This window comes from Marmota flaviventris, chromosome 16 (genome assembly GCF_047511675.1).
Source record: "Marmota flaviventris isolate mMarFla1 chromosome 16, mMarFla1.hap1, whole genome shotgun sequence".
Taxonomy (NCBI): domain Eukaryota; kingdom Metazoa; phylum Chordata; class Mammalia; order Rodentia; family Sciuridae; genus Marmota; species Marmota flaviventris.
In genome coordinates this window covers 17655689-17673975 of record NC_092513.1, presented here as the reverse complement: position 1 = coordinate 17673975, position 18287 = coordinate 17655689, and the positions used below count along the sequence as shown (strand labels likewise).

The 18287-nt window shown below is 38.7% G+C and overlaps 1 protein-coding gene across 3 annotated transcripts in view; it reads right to left on the bottom strand.

The window, feature by feature from the left end:
- Nucleotides 1-3583: 3583 nt before the first annotated feature.
- Nucleotides 3584-18287, bottom strand: part of Atp8b1 (ATPase phospholipid transporting 8B1) — a 116926-nt gene continuing 102222 nt past the window's right edge. For 2 of the 3 annotated variants that reach the window (XM_027949072.2, XM_071602715.1), the window contains exons 21-28: nt 15820-15952; nt 15121-15409; nt 10427-10650; nt 9250-9333; nt 8075-8320; nt 7640-7778; nt 7280-7410; nt 3584-6106 (exon numbers count right to left, since the gene is read on the bottom strand). In XM_027949072.2, coding sequence (XP_027804873.1) covers nt 5882-6106; nt 7280-7410; nt 7640-7778; nt 8075-8320; nt 9250-9333; nt 10427-10650; nt 15121-15409; nt 15820-15952 — 1471 coding nt within the window. In that variant the 3' untranslated portion in view covers nt 3584-5881. The remainder of the gene's footprint in view (nt 6107-7279; nt 7411-7639; nt 7779-8074; nt 8321-9249; nt 9334-10426; nt 10651-15120; nt 15410-15819; nt 15953-18287) is intronic. The other variant, XR_011704790.1, reaches the window with a different exon arrangement.

Genomic DNA, 18287 nt, shown 5'->3' with positions numbered 1-18287 from the left:
CGATCTCACCAGCAGGAGTGCTGCTGTGAATTCCCAGAGAGCCGACTTTCCTACCCAAAGGCTTCCATGCCGATTTGGTTCATGCACAGTTCACAGAGGGTTCTCAGCAACCATCACCCCAATGGGAGCCAGGGTTGAAGTTGCAATTCTTTTATTTTTGTTCCCCTAGTTTGTCTTTCTGGCTCTCCATAACATTAGGGTTCCTGTCACTTCATTTCCAGAGTTCTCTCTCACTTATCAAAATAGGTTCACCACTGCTGACCTGACTCTACTCTGGCAGAGTCGTGCATAGCCATCTTGGCTCCAATAAAGCCTTTTCACTCAAGTCAAAAATCCTAAGAAATAGCCCAGTTTTGGTCAAAATATAGTTAAGTTTTCAAGAGCCATTCTAGGTCCCTGTTTACTCAAAATGTTCATAGTAATTAAGTCTCAGTGCAAGTTTCTCAGAAACTTGAACCAAAGCTCTACTTTTAGAAATAGTTCTTTACATCATTAAGCTCTTTGATGAGCATAAAGTTTTTAAGTTGGTCATGCCAAACTTGAATAAGAAAGCTAAAGATAGGTGGGAATCCCCACCATGGATGGTAACCAGAAACCTCCTATAGAATTTCCATAGACTGATTTATTTATAATGCAGCTGACTCAAAGAACAGTTTTATAATGAAACTGCAAGATGACTCCCAGCCGACAAGTCAACCTCTGTTCTCAAGGTTGATTCCTACCCCCTGGGAAAATTGATTGCTGATGAGAAATACTAGACTAAAAAAAAAAAAAAAAAATCCTCCCACATTGATTCCACAAGTCAGATCCAATATCTTTAATACTTTCCTGGAAAAGAAATGAGTGGACATTCCAGGGTTTATGACAAACTTTGAGAATGATTTCTATTATGTAAAAGCATTGAAGGCCAAAAGAAAATTGATTTCTTTCCAACTAGAGATCATAAGCAGGTTATCAGGAATGAAATAGTCTATCCTAAATTTGGCAGGAATATCTCTGTGATTTTAATCCCCCATGATTGGTTAGGATATTTGGCTTTCTCTCCATATTAGGACTTATTTTCCTTGTATATGTATTATAAATATCTGTGTTACTATGTTATTCAGATTTTTGGGACAAAATTCCTGATAATTTTAAAACTACCAAAGTTATTTCTTCCTGTATCTTATTACTGAGGCCATCTTAGCCTAGTTATTGACTGGTCAACCTAGAGGCAAATCCATGCTGCTCTTTGAATCTGAAATATTCTCTCAAATTCTCTTGGGGCTTTCCATCTATTTGACATAAGTTTAAGATGCTACTCACACTTTTCTGAGGGTAAAGGAAATATGTGTGCACATAAATGGCCTAACAAAACACATCACACCTGGGGCTGGGGATATAGCTCAGTTGATAGTGTACTTGCCTTGCATGTACAAGGCCCTGGGTTCTAATCCCCAGCACCACCAGGAAAAAAAAAAAAAAGACATACATCTGGGCTGGAACAGTTAACTATTTTCTTTCCTCTAGCATATTAAATTTATCATATATTTAAATGGAATATCCTGGGTTTTCAAGAATACTACTATGTCACCTTTAAACATGAATATATTTATTTCCTTCCTTGCAATTTTATATCTATAATTTATTGCCTTTCTGTCTAGTTGAGTTCCAATTATTTCCAAACTTTATACCTCTTTATTTTTCAAAAGTTTACTGTCATTTCTTGAAGAACTGTCAAACTGTTTTCCACAGTGGCTGCACCATTTTACATTCTCACCAAAAGTGCTTGAGGCCCCAATTTCTGCATGTATTTTCTATTATTATGGCGCCCTAGAGAGTGTGAAGTGGCATCTCATTGTAGTTTTGATGTGCGTTTTCCTGAGGACTAATGACGTTGGGCATCTTTTTCATTTGCTTGCTGACCATTTATATATCTTTTTTGGAAAAGTCTTTTTTTTTAAAGAGAGAGAGAGAGAATTTTAATATTTATTTTTTAGTTTTCGGCGGACACAACATCTTTGTTTGTATGTGGTGCTGAGGATCGAACCCGGGCCGCACGCATGCCAGGCAAGCGCACTACCTCTTGAGCCACATCCCCAGCCCTGGAAAAAATCTTTTAGAAAGTCATTTTTGCAGTGTTTATTTTTAAGCATCCCAACCTCGACCTCTTCCTGAGAATTAGTTCCGTGTCTTGACAGACCTTTTGGTTTTGTAAATGTACCAGAAATATTACCGTAGTTATATCTTTCTAGCAGGTTCTGACAGGACTTTTAGAAGCAGTCTTACAATTTTCCTAAGTTTCATTCACATCACATGAAGGCAGCAACTGTTGGAATATATTTAGATTCCATTAGGGTGCATTTTGCTATCACAATGAAGTCTCTTATGAATCATTTCATCCCATCAGTTATCATTCCTGAACAGTACAGATATGACAGCAACCTTTAGGTGGTGCTCTTTGGTTAAAAATACCCTTCAAACAGCTTCAGTGCATAGTCCATTGCATGTGTATGTGTGTATACACGTGTGTGGGGGCTACTCGGGATTGAACCCAGGGGCATTCTATTACTGAGTTATGGCTTCAGTCCTTTGTTTTTGTTATTATTACTATTTTTTAACTTTCTTTTTGGTACTGAAGAGCAATCCAGGGACGCTTAACTGCTGAGCCACATCCTCAGACCTTTTTTGGTATTTTATTTAGAGTCTCACCAAGTTACTTAGCCAGGCTAAATTGCTCAGGCTGGCTTTGAACTTGAAATCCTTCTGCCTCAGCCTCCTGAGCCATTGGGATTACAGGCGTGTGCCACCATGCCCGGCCCTTATTTTTTGAGACAGAATCTCACTAAGTTGCCCAGGCTGGCCTCAAACTTGTGATCCTCCTGCTTCAGCCTCTGGAGTAGCTGGGATTAAAGGCGCCTGGCACCCTTGAATATTTTTAAGAAAATCTTCCAGGTTTGTTCTGAGTCCTTCTTATTCCAAGTCTACTGCATAAACTAATGGCCAGTTCCCTCTCCTCCCACCTCAAGCACCTCCAGACAGATACTCTCTTATCATTTTCTACTAATCAGGCCTCCCAAAGACCTCCCTGACTCCCGACTCCTCCGTTTCCTTGGTGGGGTTGCTGCTTCCCTTGTGTCTGGGTGCTAACCACCCAACAGGTCGTTGTGCTCAACTCCTCCCAGCTCATACCTCGGGCATCCACCTCCTCCTTACCTACTTTCCTCCCCTTCTACTTCCTTCTTTGTTCCCCTTTGCCCTTTTTTCTGCCAACTCTTCATCATATATTTCCAGAACCATCTACTCCTTTCCCCTTATGGTTCCAAAGAGTTGATGTCATTTGGAGAAATTGTTCCTTGTCTAAATATACTAACATGCATTTTCCTTGCAGCAGACTTCATCTTAGCAACTGAACCTTATGTTCCTAAAGTCTAATCGCCTTTTTCAGTCACATCTCCACTAACATTTAGTGTCTTGTCCCAAACTTTATTTCTCATCAGCACAGAACCCCTAAGTCCCTTGAGGAATCTTGCAGGACTAGATTCTTCTATACTTACAAACAAAAACAAAAACAAAACTAACTGAAAAATATTTTAAAATATTACATTTTCCAAAGATTTTACTAAAGCATTTATTTTTTTAAACAAAAATATACATTCAATCTTAGATTTACAGCATATAGAAATAATTTATCTGAAGCAATTTGCATTTTTAAAATTGCTAATATTGCACCCAACAGTATAAGTCTTTGACACATTGCATCATCAACCTTTCCCACAATTCAAAAACAGGAGAGAAATCTGAAACTGACAAAATTATACAAGCTAACTTTTCTGTAAAAAAAGAGAAACATACAATTCTTTTTATTTACAAGATAAAAGTTGTAAACGTTTAGAAATTCCATGTAATAGCCACACATTCTTTTATTATACCTAGAAAATACATTATAAAATTACAATTATATTTTTCTGTCTTGTGTCATTTATACATGTGTTGTGATTTCCTCATAGAAATGCACCAATGTGAATAGTCACAGCCTAATGGTAAAGGTGAAAATTACTCCCCAGCCCCACTTTAAAAAGAATTGTTGAAAATACTTCTGCATCTTCAATAGAACGTGGAAACTAGTGTGTTTCTTCTAGATCCATTTCTCACCTAAATGAGAAACGGCTCTAGAAGAAACTATTACCTTCTGGAGAATATTTTTAGTAATTGCCTAAAGTTACCTTCAAAGTTCAAAGGTTATGCTGTGCTTCAGTCTTAGAAATGAAGTTCCCTATAGGAAAAATAGTAGAATGAATCAGAAATAACTTTCCTATGTTCTTATATGAATACATGACCAGTGTAACTCTACACCAAGTACAAACACAAGAATGGGAAGGTATACTCCATGTATGTATGTCAAAATTCATTCTACTGTCATGAATTACCAAAAAGAACAACAAAAAAGAATAAAGGTTATTAAAGTATATCCTCAGATTGCCAAATAAATAAATAGATACCATATATTTAGTTTTAAAAACTTTAAGTGTGATTACACTTAGTTAAAAAAAAAATGAAGGAAGGAAGGAGGTTCCCACTAACCTCTTCCATCATGATATATAAAGAGTACGTTTCTGTTCAAGGCCCTTATAAAATACTTTATGTGTAGGCAGGCATAAAAGTTTGCTTTTTAAAAGACAGTTTTGTGAAATGTTCTGCAATTTACCATTGATATACCCAAGGTTTTTCTGCTTAAGCATTTTTTTCTCCACTATACACTTGATCTTTCAATTGCTCCCAGGCAGCACTAGGGAAGGCATCCAAAGGACCCCTGCATTTTAGATACATTCCTATTCTATGTAGCAGCAACCTCTCATTTACCTTGGTAATCAAGGCCAGTCACCCTAAGGATAGAGTAGCTTCTTCCTCCCCCCACACCATATATCTAGTGGGGTAAGTGATATAAAAGAACACTGCCCTTCAAAGGCAGGCACACTAATATTTTTTTGGTAGGCATTCTTCTGTTCTTTTTAAAAAATTAATTTTTATTTGACACATTGTAATTGTACATATTTATGGGATACTATGTGATGATTTATATTTATTTACTTGGGGCTGGGGATGGAATCCCAGACCTTGTGCAGTGCTCTAACCCTGAGCTAGCCCCTGTCCATCACATGTTTCCATATGTGTACACAATGTGGAATGTTCAAATCCTAGTTTGTGTATCTCCTCAAACATTTACCATTTCTTTGTAGTGTAAACATTCAAAATCTTTTCTTCCAGCCTTCTTGAAATACATTTATTATCATTATAAAGACCCTCCTATGAAATAGCATGCTAGAATTTATTTTTCCGAACTGTAACTTTCTTAGTGCCTGTTGATAATATCCTCAGTTTTCAGAAACTTTTTTAAAAAGTCTCTAAATACTTGGGTGCTTAAAAAAAAGTAGGAAATCAAGTCCCTTGGTAGTAGAGGAAGTTGCTAAAATATGGATTAGTAAAAATGTGTAAAGTGCAGCTTAACTTGGAAATAAACCCAAAACAGACTGAAATCTTACACTTATGAAAACAGTCTCTGGGAAATTCATGCATAAGATCACAGACAGGAAAATTTAATTGTCATTTTACAATGCAATAGCATTGGAACTGAAATAGAAGACATTTTCTAATTCTATTACCCTAGATTGAGTCTGAATTGAAACGTTCCCTTTGAATCACAAACAACATAACCAGATGTATGACAGGGTCTCTTGGCTTTGCTCAACAGCTCAACAGCTCAACCCAGATCCTTTCTTATAAAGGTTGTTGTCTTCTGTATCTTTGCGACAAATTCAGTTTTTTTTTTTTTTAAAGTTCCTGAGAGTCTTTCATAAAAAAATAGACATTTCCGGGCGTGCGCGACCCGCGAGGCTGGCGCTCAGCTCTCCACCGTGCGCCGGTACTCGGCCGTCCCGTCGGCGATGATGGCATCCAGCGGAGAGCGCTTCTTGCGGATGCTGCGCCCCGACGAGATGAGGTCCGCGTAGCCGCGCTGGTGCGAGAAGGCGTAGGCCGAGCGCCTAGACGACACGCCCCGGCGAAACACGTTCTGCCGCCGCTTCCACTGCTCCTCGGCCTTCAACCGCTTGCGATGCTTCTGGATCTGCAGAAGGTGGGAGAAGTGGGAGGGATGAAAATACAGGTGAGGGCATCTGGCCAAAAGGAGCAGGGCAGAAAGGAGCGATGGGGCATCTAGGGCGGATGCAGGCATCACTGTTGTGTCCCAACCTTGAACTTGAGGACGTGGAGAGCAGGGGCGGTTCTACATTCTGGCAGCTGGAATTCGGGACGAGTCCCACTTTCCCTAAGCTAGTGCTCTTTCCATGTCACAGATCAGATTGGTACAGGATGAAGAAAAAACTATGGGCCTCTTGTCCTCGTTGCTACTGCATATTTTTGTCACTGCCAAAGAGAGCTCTGGGGACAACTGAAGGTTGCCTGCCTAGCATCTGTTCTCTCCTTTTTTCTAGTGAAAGTGATTTTATACAGTTACCCCTCCTCCATACAGCCACATCCCTGAAGGGAATGGCCTGATTGACTTCCCACCATAACTAATCCAGGAAGGGGCCTGGGTCCCAAATCTGGCAAATGAGACCTGAGGGAAGTGTGCTGGGGCCCTTGGGTGAAGCGTTCGGAGGAGCTTAAAGGAAAGCTACAGAACGGTGAGAGCCTCTTCTCCCCACACCCCACTTCCATCTGACACATCAGATGTGATGCTGGGAACTTCTGTGGCGGCTTCCAGCACCAAGATGATGCTAATAATGAAGACACCAGCTTCCGAGGACATAGAAGGACCCAAGTTCTTTCTTGGCAACATTAAGTTTCTTAACCAATGTAGTGTGAAGTCTAATTTTTATGCATTATTGTTAAGACATTTTGAGTTCACAGCTTTCTGTTCCTTGTTACCCCAAGGCTCCTTCAAGGTGGTGATATTTTGCTTTAAATAAACAGAGGAAAAAACCCAGACTATTTACACAGCAAAATGCTAACACTTGTTAACTTGAAGGGGTAAATATATGAGATTCACTAGTTTACTCTCCCTCTTTGTTTACATTTGGAAAAAAAAATTTTTTTTTTGTATTTAAATGCAGGCAAACTAAAAATCCCAATCCCAAGCACTTATTTGCAAGATGGAGTTAGAGAGGAGGAGTCATAAAAATCATTCTAACCAAACTTCCCATAAGGTTTAAGGTTTGCAGGAAAAGTGCTGTTGGGAAACACTTTGGTTTCTGTGGGGGACACTCAAGAATTAGAGGAGGACTGTATCTCTGCATACCTTATCACTTTCCGATGGCCAAATGGTCATTGACAAGAAGCGGACAGCTACAACGGGCAATAAACACACTGCAACAGTCAAGATGATGGTCAACCAAATGTATGGCTGCCTCAGGGCATTGGAAGCGGTGCCTGGAAAGAACAGGGGAGTAAATCACATGGTCCCTTATCCTAAGGGCCTAGTTCATATTCTGTAACCTCACATTGATTATCCATGGTAAAGTTTTACAACCAGATTGGCTTCCTCCAAACAGCAATAATTCACCCTTTGTGTATTTTTTAATATACCCAGAAGTTACGTCCAAATATAAATAATGACATTTGTCTGCTCATTTATTTTTGGGATTTAGAAAACACTAACCTGTAAATTGAAATGCAGATGGCAAAAGAACATGTATCCCAGCGCTGTGAAAGTCAAACATGATGCCAAAATAAAGTGCTATGCTTCCAAAAATTGAAAAAGCATTCACAAAAGTCCAGTAAGAAGTATCCAAACCAATCTGTTGGGAAATGAGAGGAAAACAGAGCACTCATTTGGGGAATTAGCAAGAAAGGAAAGAACTAGGAATTCTGAAAATGGAATTTTGTGTTTTAGGCATGATTTGACTTGAATACTGAGCAATCAGAAACCAAACTATCCTTGACCCAGGAATGAAATAGGGTTGGGATAAGGGACAAAAATAGCACTCATTTTATAAAGTGGTAGAGGTTCAATTGGAGGGAGAACGGGCTGTGCATGCCAGCTTATTTATAAAAATACAGGTGCCAATGGACACAGTTGAGGGAAGCCACACACCTGGAAATTGACCGTTATTATGAGAGCCGAAGCAACAGTGACAGCAAAAGACTGGTAGTCTGAAGGTGCCTCTCCATCTTGTCCCACAGTTTGCAGATAAGCTCCAAGAGGAATGAAGAAGAGGACCATGGATGTTAAGATTCCATGTAACAAGCTGATGAAGAATTTCTTGTAGTTGAATAGTAAGTCTCTTTGTCCCACCACATACAACCCAGGGAATCGGAGGCTTAGTTTGTCACTCACATCCTTAAGGAGAAAACAAAATTAGAGTGATATATTGTCCATCAGGTCAAGAAGTCAGAGATATGCTGCAGTCTGTATCTCATAAAGAATTGTGACTTGCTGTTGAGTTCTAAGAAGACAAACTGAGGAATAAATCCTACAATATTTCTCTTGTGCTGAGATCAATCATAGCTTTAATCCACCATTATTTAATAAATATTTAATATTTAATTTAGAGAGGGACTAGGTAGGACATTATTATTTTTCTGCTTATGGAAAATGTTAAAAATGTAAAGAGAATTTTTTTCTTACTTCCTTAGAGAATATATTTATATTCTCTCTCTCTCTCTCTCTCTCTCTCTCTCTCTCTCTCTCTTTTCTTTTGTGGTGCTTGGGATGAACCCAGGGACTTGTGCATGTGAGGCAAGCACTCTACTAACTCTACCATCTGAGCTATATTGCCAGCCCCTTTAGAGAATATATTTATATTGCTTTGAATTCTTTGGGAAAAAAATATTCCCATACAAGTTGGTAAATTAATTTTTAATTATTACCTTTTATTTATTGAGGCACCTTCTCTAAGAATTGCTACTAAATAAAATACAGACTAATTTAGGAATTAGACACATAAATTTTGGAAAGTGTTAAAATTTATTTTTAAAATGAGAACATTACTAATATAGAGATAGACTAGACTCTCAGGTGTCTAAACAGTCAGGTCTCAGTGTCTGAAAGGAACATGTAAGCACTGCCAATGAATTCAAGTCACAAAAATCTTCCTTTTTTTTTTTTTTTTTATTATGAAACAAGAAGTACAGCAGTTGTTGCCTGACAGCAAACTGTCCTAGGGTTTATTCAGGACAAAGTGAAAACCAAAAGAATGCACTCAAGTGTTTGCTGTGACCTCTCTAGCAGGAGTTCTACCCAGAGCTCCCCCAGCCCTTGGCTCCTACCTGGTCGAGCAGCCCCATAAGGAGCACTGGCAGGCTGGAGTACAGCACGTTGTACAGTGTGATGAACCAGTCCTCATACGCGGTCTATGGGAGGATTAATTAATTACAACACTTTGTGAAACCAGTTTAGAAGCACACAAGTACTATTTAAATTTTGGTTTCCTTTTATTTTGCAAGGCCAGATTTCTATAAAACGATTTTATAAAATAGAATATGCTGGAGATATATGTAAAAATAAAATAGGCTTCTGAAAGGGATAAAGAACACTGAGCACTCTGGTTCCTTACATGGGATACAGGAAACAGGCTTACTCCTGACAAGAGTTCTATGCAGTTCTGCCTGGAAACAGGAAGTAGGCCCCACTGTGCCAGGCTCTCCTGTTGCTCAATCTGAGACCCCTCTGACACCACAGCAATGTGGCATAGCATCAGAGAAAGTTCAACACTATGGGCACTGACTCAGGTTCATTTTTACTCATGTATTTTTCTGCTACATCACCATTTTAACATATTAAATATGTGCCCCTCTCATTCATCAAAAACTAAGAAAGAAAAAAAAAGCCACCACCACCATCAAATAGAGGAGTGATGTTAATAGCGCTATCATTACCTACAATTTCTATATCCCTTTGCCTTGGTCAAATAGAATTTTACACATTCACAGCTGAACAATCTGCGATCAGTATTTTTAATAACAAGGTAACATGAAAAATAATTTAAAATGAAGAGAAATATAAGCAAATCCTGTATCATCATCCAAAGTAAATAAAAATATTTTTAAAGCACCAGAAACATTCTAGAAAAGTTATACTCTTAATTATGCTCCCAACTGTGAGAAGACATAGAACTCAAATTACAAAATAAAGAAACAAATTTATGCCCGTTGTGGTGGTGCACACTTGTAATCCCAGTGACTCAGGAAGCTCACAGCTATGGGATAGATGTTAGCCTCAGCAGTTCAGTGAGGCCCTAAGCAACTTAGGGAGACCCTGTCTCAAAATAAGAAACAAAAAGGTCTGGGGATGTGACTCAGTGGTTAAGTGCTCCTGGGTTCAATCCCCAGTACCAAAATAAATAAATAAATAAATAAATAAAATGTTTTTGTAGAACTAGAGTTTTATTCACTTAAGAGAAAAGCTCTACTAAATAAAAAGTAATGAAAAAAAATGTTATTTTACCTGTGCTGAGTAGCCATTGAAGAAGGAGTACCAGAAATGAACCAAAGTAAATGCAAAGTTTTTATAAAAGAAATATCGAAGGAACTTGCACATCCTTATGTAAGACCACCGGCCGTGCACCAGCAACAGCCTCTGCAGATATCTGAACTGAGCAAAGGAATAGTCACTGGACATGACGGCTTGCATTCCTTCTTGTCCACTTATTCCAACACCAATATGCGCAGCTATATGACAGAAGGAGAAAATACTGAGGATCATAAGCTGATTTTAAAGCAAAACATCAGATAATAAAAATGTTTCCACAGCAGGACCAGGAATGTAGCTCAGTGGTGGGGCGTTTACCTCGAATGCACGAGGCCCTGTGTTCAATCCCTAGCACCATGGGGTGGGGAGGAAAGTTTCCACAGTAAAACAAATAACAAAGATGTACAATTCATGGAACAATACGAACAAAAGCTCTTGCTCCCCATCTTCACCATCCAGCCTGTGAACCCAACTCAAAGTCAGAGGCACATGTTGCTTAACAAAGCATGATAGAGCCTCCATAAATATTTGTGAAAGGATTGGGTGGGTGGTGAATTCCATTTGGATTATCTGCCCAATTTAGAAGCCATCCCTCCCACCCACAGGGTGAGCCCCAGGCATCCACTATACAATCTATGTCCCTGTCTCCTTGACCATATCTGGGTCAGCCACCAGCAGATATATCATCTGGACAGATACTACAAATGGGCTTTCTCAATCTGCTTTCTATCCCATTCTAATTGGTGAGGTAGGAAAACAAATTAAAAAGCCCTATATTTCCCGGATTGCCTCACACCTAGGTTCTTGTGAATCAGGTTCCATTGCTTAGACCCACTTGTGACTTTAAAGCAAAGTGAACCCCTTCCCTTTTTGAACTCTGGAGCAGAGTTCATATCCATTCCCCAGCTGTCCTAATGTTGATAGGCAACTGCAAAGGCCTTTTAACTGGGAAGCTGTTCAGAGCAATATTAAAGGTAAAAACTCCTCTAGGAAAGTGGCCGGGAGGTCAGAGACTCAGCCTGGAACTTGCTTCTCCAGTTCATCCACAGCTTTTGAAGGCACCTAGTCTGCTACATTAATTGGTTCCTACAAAAAGTACACACGGGTGTGTTTCCTCTACTAAATCCTAACTGGTAGAAAGCCCAAGCTGGGCAAATCAGTCTCTTTCTTGATATTCTAGAACTACCATTCTTGAGTTTGTATCTGGAAATTTAACATGTAAACTATTGAAGTGAGAAATGAATATATTTCTTTCTGAAGGATTCTGAGAGGCAGAGGAATAAAACAGGGAAGGAATATAGACAGAGGCAGTTAGACAGACAAGACACTGGGTTCCTAGTGCAACTCTAGGTCCTTGTCCTAACATCTTCCTTAGGCCTGCTTTTTTGGGGCAGTGTGAGGTATCTTAGTTATCTTTTTAAATTAATTAATAATTGTTTCTCTTAAACTCATTTTGGCTGTCTTCCAATACTTGTAATCAAAAGAGTTTTAACTAAGACCCTCTTCAACTCTGAAAGGCTTATTCAGGGCCCATTATGACCTAAGGACATAATTTCTTACAAGGGGGTAGGTTTCTAGAGTGGATAAAAATTAAAAGTCATAATTTTTTTCATCTTTCCAAAAATCATTAAAAAACATTTTTGAGTTAAAAGAATTGTGAATTTTATTAGTTTTAAAAGTCATGAATGTAAAGAACAATAGTGAGATCATTTGGAGAAAATGTGTTGGAGAACACAACGACCCTGGCTCGGACCCTGAGAAGTGACTGCCAACTCCCCAGAGTTGCCAACTAGAAAGAAGCTTCAAAAACCCCACCCTAATTGCAGAACCCAAGGTCTGGAAAATTCAAAATAATTGTCCAAACCTATGTTTTCAATTATACTTTGCAATTCTCAAAGAAGATATTATATCTCATTTGGCATTTATGATCTGTTTCAAAACACATACACACACACATTTCTTATGACCAGTTGTGACTGCCAAATGCTCTTTCCACCAAACTATGATCCTTTTTCCTTTCATGAACAAACCACAGAGGGAATACAGAGGAGAGGAACCCTGTCCAGGCCTTGGAACCCAATTCTTCAACCTTTTCACTGTGCAGACCAAGGACAGCATGTGAAATGAACACTGGCATGGTTCACACGGTAACAGGAGGCAACTGAGCAGACGCACTATAAGGCAAAACTGGCCCTTCCCCCAAAACATAAGTATAAGATTTTCCTGAAGTTCCAAATGGAGTGTGAAATTCTTCGCTGGGAGGCATGCCTTCAACATTGCCCAACAAACTGAATATTAAAAGGCTTTATTTAATCTCTCTGCCTTCATTTCATCTCTCCTGTAGTTCATGTGTACTCTCGGGGTCTTTGCCCCAAAAGAGTCAACCACAGCCTAGCTGGTATAAGATATCTTCAGGCACAAAACAGGAAGAGGGCAGCCTCTGAGAGTCTATAGACACTTTCTAGGGAAAAAACGTGGTGGTCAGCAGGGCACTGTGGCACACACCTGTAATACCAGCGGTTCAGCAGGCTGAGAAGTTCAAAGTCAGCCTCGCAACTTAGTGAGGCCTTAAGCAACTTAGCAAGACCCTGTCTTAAAATTAAAATAAATAAATAAACAAAAGGGGCTGGGGATGTGGCTCAATACTTAAGCACCATGGGTTCCAATCCCTGTTATCAAAAAAAAAAAGAAAGAAAGAAAAGTGTTGTTCATGATTCCCTCCATTTCTACTAGACTATACTGCAAAACATGAAGCATGTTAGCTAGTGGTCAGATTGTTTTCAACACCTGAATTTCCCTCCTTTTATGACCAACAATTTCTTCCTGTATATTGTTCTCAAAATTGTTAGAGATGGCAGCCTTTACAGAGTACAAAAAGGCACCAATACTATTTTGATAACTTCTAAGACCTCAGCTTCCCATAATCTCATCCCAAATACGTGATCTGTAATTTATATATAAAAGCACCTAATATACAACAGAGCTTAATTAAAAATGTAAAACAACTTAAGAAAAAGAGTTCATCTTGGTTGACTTTGTTCTACCTCCTCAGTATCAAATGGTTGACTCAGAGGAAAAAACCCTCCAGCTTGAATGGTATAATAGCATGATAAATCTGCAAGGCAAACGATCCCCTGTCTCTTTCCTCCCCAACATCTAAGAGTCTGCATTAAATTGAATAAAAATAACGTTTGAGTTACCCTAGTTACGTCAAGGATGTATAATGGAAAATAAACTGGAGCTGGCTACAGAAGAAAGAAATAGATTTAATTCAGAACAAAGAATGCCACTCATATGATAGGACAAGCACATGCAAAAAGCAGTGGAGAGGAACTAAGCAGCTGGTGGCAGCAGATATATGCACTGATAAAAAAGCAAGAAGACATACGTCATATAGATGACTCCTGGGGAAGAAGATAAAGTCGGAATATTCTTAGTATCTATCAAGGAGAAGAAGGAGGAGGAGGAGAAAACTGTAAGAAAAGAAAAAGATGGCCTCATGAGTCACAACATAGCTCAATTAAGATCTAGTTATATATAATGCATTTAAAATACCCAGCACAACAAGACATGCTTATATATGTACAGTCATATAATAGTTCACCTTAATAACAACAAGAATAATAATATCACAAAGCTAGAGGTGACATTGGAGATATGTTTCTTGTTTTCAGTTGAAAAGACAGGCCTGATCATAAGCCCAAATGCTAAGGTCTCATTAGTTTGGGTATTTTCATTACATGATATAAACTGAGCATCCCCAGTTGCAAAATCCCAAATGCCCCAGTATCTCCCAAGTTTTTGAACAGCGTTTAAAGAGTCAGGTCTATGCAAATTTTCCCAAATTGAAAATTTCTAAAATCTGAAACATTTCTGGTCCCAGGCACTACACATAAGGGTTATTCTACCTGTCTTCTCTTATAGTGCTACAGGGAGAGAAGAGGACCAGACTCAGACATGGGCTGAGGGCCACAGGTTTGTTGTGCATGCTTTACTACCAGCACAACTTTATTTCTCCACACGAGAACTCAGTCCATTAGCGGCAAGTACCGAGGGTCTTCCATCCAGTAAAGTGACCCAGGGTGGTCTTCTGGGAGGTCAGGCATGATGGTGAGACCATGCTGGAGTTTTATTTCAAAGTTAAACATGTTACTTCAGACTTCTATGAGGTGACCCAATGGTAAAGTTCCAATAAATTTGCCAAAGGTAAGAAGAAAGCCCTCGAGAAATGCTCAGATGAGAGAGAATAATATTCCCAAAATGAATACCAGAGAGAGTTCACCAGTTTATGCTGAGCTTAGCAGAACTATTTGCAAAACTTATTAAATATCAGGGTTTTAAATAAGCTTAAAGAAATAAAGGAGAAGATCTGGCAAGAGGGGGAAAAAAATCACACCAAACAGGAAAAAGTAGGAAACAAATAATGATAAATTCACCCTGGAGAACTCATCTTCTGCTGGGCATCCTAAGTCCCTCTGAGAGTCCTGCCTCCTGGATAGTCTGTTGGCTTCCCCAGGGCAAGGGCATGGGCACAGGCGTGACCCAGTGCCTTTCTTAAACACCAGCTTTATGAAAACTTCCACAATGAAAGCTGAAGAAATGACCCCCCACCCCCAAAACCCTCCTGCTATTTCTAGTTGGGTTTTATGGGCCACCTGAGCGCAACTCACTCTTGATCATGTTCACGTCGTTGGCTCCATCTCCAATGGCCAGTGTGATGGCCTTCTTGTACCTTTTCACCAGGTCCACCACCATGGCCTTCTGCTTGGGAGTGACGCGGCAGCAGATGACAGCGCTGCACTCGCAGGCCAGGTCCACAAAGTTCCTCTGCCGCTGCTCTTTCTTAACTTCGAGCCTTCTCTTGCTTTGGGTTCGAATCCGTCTCTCTTCTTTTGTCCTTGGAAACTTCAGCTTCAGAATCTTATTTCTTTTGGTCTTTTTCTCTAGAAGAATCTCATTCTGCGAAATCATGGAGAGGATTGAGGTCACTTTAGTTTTTACACCAAAGGTATCATCATTTCCAAGACTTAAGTTGCGTGAAGGAGAGTTTGTGGATTATATCATTGGTTATATTGTTCTGATGACAGAACATTTATGACATAAATCTAGAGAATACAAAAATCTATAAATAACAAAATGAAAATTACTCATTAATTAATAAACCAAGACAACCACTGTTACCTATTTGGTATAATTGCTTTCATATGTCCTGTAATATTAAGCTTCAAACTTGGGAAATCACACCTGAATTTATAGGCTAAGAAATTTTTAAGTTGGCAATTAACAAATATGTAACACCATCTAAAATTGGTCCAAAGTGAACTTTTTTTCATTTGAGCCAAAGACCCAGACACACTAATGGTACCTACCAGCCAAGAACCGGTGATGACTAAAGCACGGTTTTCACCAGGTGGGAAAAAAGGTTCGTACACAACAGGTGCAAATTTTGCATAAACTCCACCTCTGTTTCTCTGGTTTTCCACCCTTGTATGAAGAAGAGAACTGGAGAAAAATAAATTGAAGTACTTAAAGTACAAAACCATAAACAGGCCCTACACTATTAGATAATTTTGACATTTTTTTTTAGAAAGAGAGAGAGAGAGAGAGAATTTTTTAATATTTATTTTCTAGTTTTTGGTGGACACAACATCTTTGTATGTGTGCTGAGGATCGAACTTGGGCCGCACACATGCCAGGCGAGCACGCTACCGCTTGAGCCACATCCCCAGCCCCAATTTTGACATATTTTTAAAAAAATTCTGATAAAGACAACTTAAGACTTATCATTTTATCTATTTTTAAGTGAAATCATATAGTATTTATCATTTAGTGACTGGCTTATTACATTTAATAACGTCTTCAAGATTCATCTATATTATAATGTATGTCATAATTTTTTTTCCTTTTTAAGGACAAATAATATTCCATTTTTTATTCAACCATTCTTAACACTGATAGACACCTGGGTTGCTTGACTCTTGTGAATAGTGCTGTAATAAATATGTGTATGCATACATCTCTTCAAGACCCTGCTTTCAATTTTTTAAAATGTTTTTTTAGTTTGAGTATATTACTCAGAAGTGAGATTGCTGGATCACATGGTAACTCTATTTCTAATTTTTTTAAGGAATCCCTATACCAGTTTTCATAATGACTACGTCATTTTACATTCCCACCAGCAGTAGATAAATGTTCCAGTTTCTGCACAGCCTCACCAACACTTGCTATTTTTTTTTCTTTTTTGATTGTCCCCATCCTAATAAAAATGAGATGGTATCACTGGTTTTAATTTGAACATTGTTTCACAAGCTTTTCAGCCATTAGCATATCTTCCTTGGAGGAATGTCTTCTAAAAATTCTTTGATCCTTTCTTAATTGGGTGACATATAATCTTATACTATGTGGCACCAAGTTCTTGGTACTTCATAATTTGCCAAAAGCAACCAAAGGAAGAAACAGGTCACACTGTGTTCATAAGCAACAAAGGGAAGGCAATCTCCATCTAAATTAATACCCTGGCTGCTGTTTGGCAGAGAAAAACTAACTTCCCCGTACAATTATGTCTGCTTTTAAAAATTCTCGATACTTTATATCAACAAATCATTGATAAGATGACATGTAACACTTCTATGTGATAGAAAAATGAGTCATGGGATTTTGGAGGGAAGGGGCCTTCTTGCACATTCTTTTCATGTTGCAAATAAAGAAATCAAGCCAAGAGAGGTGATGTGATTTGTTTGCAGCAAGTTGATGGGAGACTTTCTCCGTTCCTCATGCACACCTCAAAAGCAGGTTTCTCAGACTTGACACTGTTGATGTCTTTAGACAGATAATTGTCTGTTGTATGTGGATGCTTATTTTAGGAAGGACACATGTAGGATGTTTTATAGTATCTCTGGCCTCAACCCACTAGAAGCCAGTAGCACCCCTCCTCCCCTGTTGGGACCACCAAAGATGTTTGCAGACATTTCCAAGCAGTCCCTGGAAAGCAAAATAACCCCCACTCCCTGATTAAGAACCATCACACTAGAAGATTAGGTATTTATTATCCCTCTTCCACATTCACTTAATTCTCATTTTCAGTTGGAAAATCAGTTAAAAATCAAGACAAATGATAAAAAAACTGAAAGTGAAGAAAATATGAATTTATTTAAGCTGTTTTATAGGAATCATCATTTCAGGCACCATCTAGAAAGATAATTCATCTCTCTATAAAGGGAAACTTGGCTATAAGCATGATCATAAAATTTATTATTTGCATAAATTTTATCTTTTAATTTAGCTTAGGGTCTACTTTTAAAAGAGAGACCAGAAATTTATTAAAGCCCCCATCTACAAAAAAATAAACAAAACCATATGGTAATTAACCATATTGTTTGCAATCAAAAACTACTTAAGTAAACATATGAAGCATTTATTTGTCCGTTGCTACCTTTTAAAACCTAAAAGCTCAAAGAGGCATGGTTTATGTGCCTCTATTCAAACAGGGCTGATTTAGATTATAAGACTACCAATTTTGTCTAATCTAGCAGAGTGCCTCTCATACTGGAATGACTCACAAAAGCTTTATTATCATCATTAGAAAGAAGACTAATAAGGACTAGCAGCCCAGCAAGTGTATACATTAACAGCTTAATCTGACCTTGTGCCAGCCTGAGACAGGCCCTATAGGATAAAGCTTGAGGAATAAGTGGAACTGTAAAGCCATCATGGTAACTGTGTACATTATATTTACAGCTCTGTAACAAGACAGGGACTTTTGCATCATATGTTTCCAGGTCTTCTGCAACTCTGATTCAGAGATGACCAATGTTCTAGCATAAGCTAAGGTTTGAAA